The sequence below is a fragment of the Octopus sinensis genome, linkage group LG1 (genome assembly GCF_006345805.1).
Source record: "Octopus sinensis linkage group LG1, ASM634580v1, whole genome shotgun sequence".
Lineage (NCBI taxonomy): Eukaryota > Metazoa > Mollusca > Cephalopoda > Octopoda > Octopodidae > Octopus > Octopus sinensis.
The window spans coordinates 27,490,361-27,498,885 of NC_042997.1; the positions used below are offsets into that span (position 1 = coordinate 27,490,361).

The window sequence follows — 8,525 nt, forward strand, 5'->3', positions numbered from 1 at the left end:
TGCAAGTGGCTTAGAAAAAAGGTCATTCGTAGGGTCAATATAGCTTCTTAATTTTTTGAAGTAGCTTAGTATCCATCATGACTGTTGCCTGCATTTTGTTGCCATTTTGGTAATGGGCATATGAAATTATGCACCGTTGCACATAATGATCCCCAAGTATTTAACTGCTAGTGAATCTGGGAATGCAGCGCCTTTGAATCCTGTATATACCGACTGCAGTGCATTACTAAGTTTACATTGTAGTGCCTGGGGGATGACGCATAGAATTTGACTTTCCTCAGAACGAGCAGCATCATTGTCTGCATCTGCGTCTATTGTGTCTTTAAGGACGTCATTCAGACACTCTCCCAGTTTATCAACTATGCCAATGTCTCGCAGCTTACGACATTTCATGCAATCATCGACCTTATCGAATGCTTTGCAAAGTCAAGGTATATCACACTGACATCCGAATGCTCAAGCGACTGTTTGGAAACCCAGTCATAATGCTGTATGTGTTGTGTGAGGCAGCTTCCTCCTCAACGAAAACCATGCTGTGTATTGTTAAGTAGGTTATTATCATTATTTTTTTAGGAACAATATCAGTTTCTTTCTGAAAATTCATTTCATATTTTTACTAACATGTGAAGTCAGAGAGATTAGCCTGTAGTTTTTGTCCTCTGCTCAGCGCCCACCTTTGTGGATAGGGCAAATAATAACTTCATTTAGCTATTCTTGAAGTTTACCCCATGCAAGAAAACTCTGGAAAAGTATGTGAAATTGTTTTGATAAAGCTAGCTTACGTGACTTTAGGAGAATAGCTGGCAAGCCATCGAGACCATTATTGTTGTTGTTGTTATTATTATTATTATTATTATTATTATTATATTATTATTATTATTATTATTATTATTATTATCATCATCATTATTATTATTATTATTATTATTATTATTATTATTATTATTATTATTATTATTATTATTATTATTATTATTATTCAGTAGTTTTATTTTCTATAGCGTGCTTTCACTTCACTACCGAGCGCAGCTCTGTGTGCCTTAGGTATGTGCTGTGATTTGTTGTGATGCGTAGGATGTGTTCAGTGCCTAGTAGTGCAATTTTCTGTATGTTATATGTGTTTGTAAGTCCTGGTGTTTTTGTTATGTATTTGTCTGAATATTTTTTTATCATGCCTAATGCACCTACTATGATATGAATTGTTTCTGTTTTTAGATTCCACATTCTGGTTACCTCTATTTCCAGGTCTTTGTATTTTGAGAGTTTCTCCATTTCTTTTAGAGAAACTTTGTCATCTGCCGGTATTGATACATCAATTAGAAAGCATTTTTTTCTTCATGATCTTTGACAACTATATCTGGTCTGTTGGCCTTAATTTCTCTATCTGTGTGTATCGGCATATCCCAGAGTATGGTTGCTTTCTCGTTTTCTGTGACCTTTTCTGGTGTGTGCCTATACCATCTTTTTTCTGTTGTTATTCCATAATGTTGGCATAGCTTCCAATGTATGTAAGTTCCAACTCTGTCATGTCTGTGAATATATTCCTTCTTAGCCAGGACTGGGCAGCTAGAGATAATATGATTCATTGTTTCTCGTCCATCTCCACATATTCTGCAGTTACTTGTATATTTCTTTTCATTACATGTCTTTTGGTAATTTCTGGTGGAGAGGCTTTGCTCTTGTGCGGTAATTAAAAATCCCTCTGTCTCTGCTTTGAGTCCTGAGCTTCTCAACCATTGCTGGGATTTTTCTTTGTCTATTTCTTTTGCATTTAGTTTAGTCCAGTATTTGCCATGAAGGGGCTTTTCTTGCCATCGTTTTATCATGGTTCGTTGCTGTTCTATTTTTATTTTGGATTTCATTTGTTTTATAGCTTTTGTTGTTTCTGCATCATCTTCTTCTTCTTCTTCTTCTTCTTCTTCTTCTTCTTCTTCTTCTTCTTCTTCTTCTTCTTCTTCTTCTTCTTCTTCTTCTTCTTCTTCTTCTTCTTCTTCTTCTTCATATTTATTAGGTGGTATGATTTCTTGTTTGTATTTGTCAGCTTCCTTAAATACTGAGAACAGTTTTTTGTTTTGCTCGTGTTTTGCCGCTATTTGAATCAGTTTTACTTCCTTCTGAAGTAGATATTTTTGCAGTCTTATGGTGGTTATTTTATAGTAGTTTTCCAGCTGTATAAGGCATCTACCACCTTCTATACGTTGTATATATAGTCCTTCTATGTCAGAGCCTGTCATTATTTTTCTTGTTTTCCTATCTATCTTGGTCAGTTCATTTAGTGTCCAGTTAAGGATATTGTAGCTGTAACTTATAACTGGGACAGCTAAAGTGTTGATACCTATTATCTTGTTTTTAGCATTTAGCTCTGTTTTTAGTATTAATCAAACTCGTCTATAATATTCTTTTTCTATTTTCTCTTTCATTTGTGTGTGTTATGTCTTATCTAGTTCATGGATTCCTAAGTATTTGTAAGTTTGGCTTTGGTCTAATTCTTTTATTTCATTGGTTTTATCTAGTGTGATGTTGCTACTCTTAACTAGTTTTCCTCTATTCATGGTTACTTTGGCGCATTTTTCTAATCCAAATTTCATAACTATCTCTTTGGTAAATCCATGAACTGTCTTTAATAGTGTTTCCAGCTGTTTGTCATTTGCAGCGTATAGTTTTAGGTCATCCATATATAAAAGGTGGCTGATCGTTTTGCCGTAACATTTATATCGCATCCAGTTCTATTTAGTATATCAGATAGAAGTGACAGTTCCAAGCAGAAAAGGAGTGGAGAGAGCGTGTCTCTCTGGAATATTCCTCTTCTAATGGGGATGTCTTTGGTTTTCATGAGTCCCTCTTTTGTTTGGAGGTGTAGCACTGTTTGCCATTTATTCATAGAGTGCCCTATGAATTTTATAATTGTTGGTGCTACTTTGTTAATGGCTGGTGTTTCGAGGATCCATGTGTGGGGGATGCTATCAAACGCCTTTTGCAGTCGATCCAGGCCATACTGAGGCCTTTCTTCTTTCTGTGGCTGTCTTCATGTCTTCAGTTACGGCTTTATTAATCATTAGTTGATCTTTACAACCATATGAGCCTTTGCGGCATCCTTTCTGCTCTTCTGGAAACAGGTTGTTTTCGTCCAGGTGCTTGTTCAACCTTTGCGATATCACTGCAGTAAATGCCTTGTACATTGTAGGGAGACAGGTTATTGGTCTGTAGTTTTCTGGTTTTGCTGTCTCATTTGATTTGGGAATTAAGATGGTTTTCCCCTTCGTGAGACATTCAGGCATTGTCTCTGGCTCTGCTAGTATGTTGTTAATGTTTTCAGCCAGCTTTTTGTGCATTCCTGTTAGATATTTCAACCAGAAGCTGGGGATCTTGTCATGCCCAGGTGCCTAGTCTTTGCAGTGCCTGGGTGACCTCTTCAGTTGTTATGGGGGTCCAAAAATTGCTCAGATACTGAGTTTGTTGTTTTATTACTCCTTTTTGTTTTTGATTGTTAGTTCGCCGACCATATTCCTTTCCAGAATTCTTCCACTTCTTCTGCCGTTGGTGCTGCAGTGATTTCTATTTTATTTTTGCCAAGTTCTTGGTAGAACTTTTTGGGGTTGGAGTTGAAATGTTTGTTTTGTTCAAAGAAGCGCTGGCGTTTCTCGTACCGGCGGATCCTTTGTGCTTTGGCAAGGATATCTTGCTTCAGATTTTCTTTTATCTCAGGTAAATCTTTTTCTGTGATGGTATATTTCGGAGTATTTTTGTTTTCTTTTTGTTGCTCAGTAGCGTTGATTGTCTAATTTAATAATTGTTATTGTCTAATTTAATAATAATAATAATAATAATAATAATAATAATAATAATAATAATAATAATTATTATTATTATTATTATTATTGTTATTACTATTATTATTATTATTATTATTATTATTTTATTATTATTATTATTATTATATTATTATTATTATTATTATTATTATTCCTTTGTAGCACACTGTAGGTAAAAATGCACCGAGTCTTTACTTTTCTGTAAAGTCATAACTACCTCACACAGATAATATTTGCCTTAACTCATGCGCTGTGCCCAATAAGACTGCTTTTTGCAAGGCATCATTCTTACATGGGATTTCCAGTTGCCTTAAAAAAGTTTTATAGCTTCAATGGGATTGAGCTCAACGCTCCGATAACCACTGGTATCAATTTTACATTACCCTCTCGCATTCCATACAGTCGTGCCATTTCCTCTTTCATGTCATTTGGTATGTTCACATCAATGATCTGACAGCATTTGCCTCCCTTATTTAAATTGACATTATTATTATTATTATTATTCTATGTTTGACTTTTGCTTTATGTCTGTACAAGTTGGCTCCAAGATTCACCCAGAGACATCAAGAGACAACAGGTTGGAAGTTCACGTTGTTGTTATGCCTAGTCTGCCATATATTTTTTTTGTTTTTTTTTGTGTTGTACTAGTGAATGTCTAATAAATAAATAAATAAATAAATAAATAAATAAAAGTTTGTTTTAAACCTTGGGATTACATAGAGAGTATTTTGCGTAGGATATGAGCAGTTCCCATGAGCACTATCTTTTGAATTTCTGCCATTTTGGGGTTTCCTGGTATCTGAGTTAGGTAGCAATCATTCCCAGGGCATATTATTATTATTATTATTATTATTATTATTATTTTATTATTATTATTATTATTATTATTGAGTGAGAGAGCAGTGCAAGCCATCAAAGTGACACTGATTTAAAATATACGAAGCCCAGTACAACAATCATGACTACCCGTCTGATAAGGGTACACCAGGCACATGCATCACAACCATATGTGCGTGACATGGTGATCTCATATCAAGATAAACAACACATGACATTGCAGGTGGGGCCCAGTCAGAATTTTCTTCTGGTCGAGTAGCCCATCCCGCTCAAAAGGTCCCTGAATAAGGGTTGTTTAAGGATATTGAACGAAACACCCATGTTTCCAGAGGTGAATTATTCAAACCCCAAAGAATCCCTCTCAACACATGACTATGCTGCTCCCCCACTACTTCTGCTCGTGATCAGAGCTGCACATATCGTCAGCCGCTAAGGGACATGCCCAACCGGTTAAGGTCAAACAACTGACAAGCAAATCTGTGGTATTGAGCAGAATATTTGCTGTAGCCCATCTTTTATACCAAGACAAAACAATGTACATGATAACACTTCCAATCAGTAAAGATCAGAAGCCACGAGGGCCACTGCCTGGTACTGCATCATGGCAGTTATTATTATTATTATTATTATTATTATTATTATTATTATTATATTATTATGATTGTCATTGTTATGATATTGTTATATTTTTGCTTTTGTTGTTGTTTCTGCTGTTATTTTTATCGTTGTCATGTGCGTTTGAGCCCTAGGGCTATAATCACGTTGGCGCACTAATATATTATTGATTTTGAATAGATTACTCTTTTACTCTTTTACTTGTTTCAGTCATTTAACTGCGACCATGCTGGGGCACCGCCTTTAGTCGAGTAAATCGACTCCGGGACTTATTCTTTGTAAGCCCAGTACTTATTCTATCGGTTTCTTTTGCCGAACCGCTATGTCACGGGGACGTAAACACACCAGCAATGCTAGGGGGACAGGCAATGCTAGGGGGACAAACACAGACACAAACACATACACACACATACATATATACATATGCATATATACGACAGGCTTCTTTCAGTTTCCGTTTACCAAATCCACTCACAAGGCATTGGTCGGCCCGGAGCTATAGCAGAAGACACTTGCCCAAGATGCCACGCAGTGGGACTGAACCCGGAACCATGTTGTTGGTTAGCAAGCTACTTACCACAGAGCCACTCCTGCGCCTATTGCATAGATTTACCGAATGACCGTATCTCAGTATTTCGCCAAATGCAATTGCAATCTCATTTAACCTTCACCTTGCGTTGCAGAGTATACAGGAGAAAAACACAAACAGTTTCGACTGCATATTTGCATTTTATGAACAATATCTCCTAGACATTCTTCATTGATCCCTAGAGTGAGTTAAAGTGTGTATGCTTATAAATCTAAGATATAAGATACATAAGAAACAAAGAACAATTCTGCGTTTATAATATAAAATTTATTCAATCTTATGGATCCAATTACAATTCAACACATTTTTATATGTCTCTTCTTCATTTACTGTATTACAAAATATTATATAAGAAGGAAAAAATAAATTCGAAGTTTCTTATACATACACGAAATTATACACTTCGAAAAATTATATGAACGCATTATAATAGACCTTTAATACATTCTATAAATAAGAATTTTATAAAATTCTTAAAACAATAATAAGCCCTTCCCGGAAGAGGTAATGTATGCACGTACGCATGTAAGCATGTATATATGTGTGTATGCATGTGTGTAATTATATATCTCTAAGTATATATATATATATGTATATGTGTATATGTATATATATATATATGTGAAGGCGCATGGCTCAGTGGTTAGAGCGTCGAGGTTGTGAGCTCGAATCCCGGACCGGGCTGCGTGTTGTGTTCTTGAGCCAAGCACTTTATTTCACGTTGCTCCAGTTCACTCAGCTGTAGAAATGAGTTGCGACGTCACTGGTGCCAAGCTGTATCGACCTTTGCCTTTCCCTTGGATAACACTGGTGGCGTGGAGAGGGGAGGCTGGTATGCATGGGCGACTGCTGGTCTTCCATAAAAAAAAAACCTTGCCCGGACTTGTGTCTAGGAGGGTAACTTTCTAGGTGCAATCCCATGGTCATTCATGACCGAAGGGGTCTTATTATATATATACGCATTTACACACATATGGATATATATGAGTGTAAGCATAGGTATTTATGTATGTAGGTATGTATGTGTGAATGTACGCATGCATGTATGCGTGTGTATATATCTGTTACACTCGGGCTCTATGTGCTTACGTGAATATATACATTCACGATATAACTCACGATACCCGAATACATTTTAAGTGGACAAAATATTTTATTTCATTTGGCTAATAAATTTTACAAATATATTATTATGATCATATTATTACTATATTTATAAAATATGGAATTATATAAAACATGTGTTTTATGCAACATATGTTGCAAGTTATGGTAACCACTTGGTGGTCGACTTAATCTTTCATAAAATATTGAATAACGTCTGGATTACATATTTATACATCGTTATTCTATCCGTTCTTACGACTCGTATTCATCGTTGCTTCCACCTTTTCGTGAGTCGGCTTTTCGTGCACATGCACAAGCTGTGGCTACTTCAATCACTTTTGGTTTATACACGTACAGTCCATCAACACATTCATCGGTACGTTTAAGGACAGTCATTGGAGTATATACCATCACACATTCGTGGTTGTTGTCTGAATCGAAGCAGCCGTTACAGCGACACACTGCTTCGGTGCGGGATGGAGGGAAAACTGTTGAATCATGGGTAATATTCAGGTACCAAGGGCAGGTTGAACGTTCACGGATGATATCGCTGGATGAAGGAGACGTTGGGCAAGTTTTATCCCCGTCTGTCTGGGAGTTCTGCTTACTTCCGACCGGAGCTCTTTCAACTGGTAGTAAAAAGTTATTGCCAATAGCTGCACGGGACAATGTCTGGTACTGAACCTTCAGATTGGCTGGTATTTTACACTGGTCTGGAATTGATGCCGATGATACAAGAAAGGCGATGTTGAATAGAAATATGACGATGCTGGAGAGAACCTGTCAGAGAAAAATATATCTTTGTCAAGGTTACTTTCGATTTGAGACATTTATCAGCTTAATCAAAGAATTCATTTACTTTCGACGCATATATACATTTATAACGAAACACTTTACGAAGGTCTAATACAGAAAGTTGAATGAGTGACAAATACGAAAGTGATACGCGGTAATAGAACATCAACAAAATATAATAAAGCTAAAACCTAAAAACGTCTGTTTGTAGTATATATCGACTGTTTAGTTTTTTTTGTTTTTTGTTTTTAGCAGCGGTCGGTATAAAAAGTATCAGTCAATAAAAAAAAGAAAGAAAAAGGAAGTATACGTATATACTTATGTATGTACATGTATAGAGAGAAAGAGCAAAAGTGGGGCACGAATGGCGAGAATAAGCACATACGTGCGAGCTTATAAATAAACAACTGGAGCGTGTCAAAAAGCGTCACTCGATATGAGGAGGTTACATTTTCTTAAAGGTAGGAGATTACATAGTTTTATAATATTTCTTAAGATTCCGTACTTTGTTAGTTACCTGATAAATTATTTTCTGATTATAAAATTGATCGCCAACCGTATATAAAATCATTTGTAATGTTCCGGGGCGCTCGGCTGCTAAGCAAGTTATTCTACAAACGTTTGGCGTGGCTCTCACAGTTGTGAAAGTCCATCGATGTTCTATGATATCAGCTTCGCAAATCCTTCATAAAATTTTGCAAGATCACATGTTTATGAAGTATTGTTAACTTTATATTTTACTTTACTTCAAGGCTGTAATACTTTTTCAT

General features: G+C 36.0%; 1 protein-coding gene across 1 annotated transcript; it reads right to left on the reverse strand.

Moving 5' to 3' along the window:
- Positions 1-7,212: 7,212 nt before the first annotated feature.
- LOC115221432 (interleukin 17-like protein) lies at positions 7,213-8,525 on the reverse strand. Its single transcript, XM_036509953.1, has 2 exons — positions 8,502-8,525; positions 7,213-7,740 (listed from the first exon to the last, which is right to left on the reverse strand). The coding sequence occupies exons 1-2, from the start codon at positions 8,523-8,525 to the stop codon at positions 7,213-7,215; spliced, it is 552 nt and encodes a 183-aa protein (XP_036365846.1).

What these genes read in the sequence shown, in the direction of transcription:
- LOC115221432 (XM_036509953.1), bottom strand. Translation starts at nt 8,525, where the DNA reads ATGAAAAAGTATTACAGCCTTGAA. An exon ending in AAAAGTATTACAGCCTTGAA is followed by an intron (nt 7,741 to 8,501) that starts GTAAAGTAAAAT and finishes TTTCTCTGACAG; the next exon opens with GTTCTCTCCAGCATCGTCAT.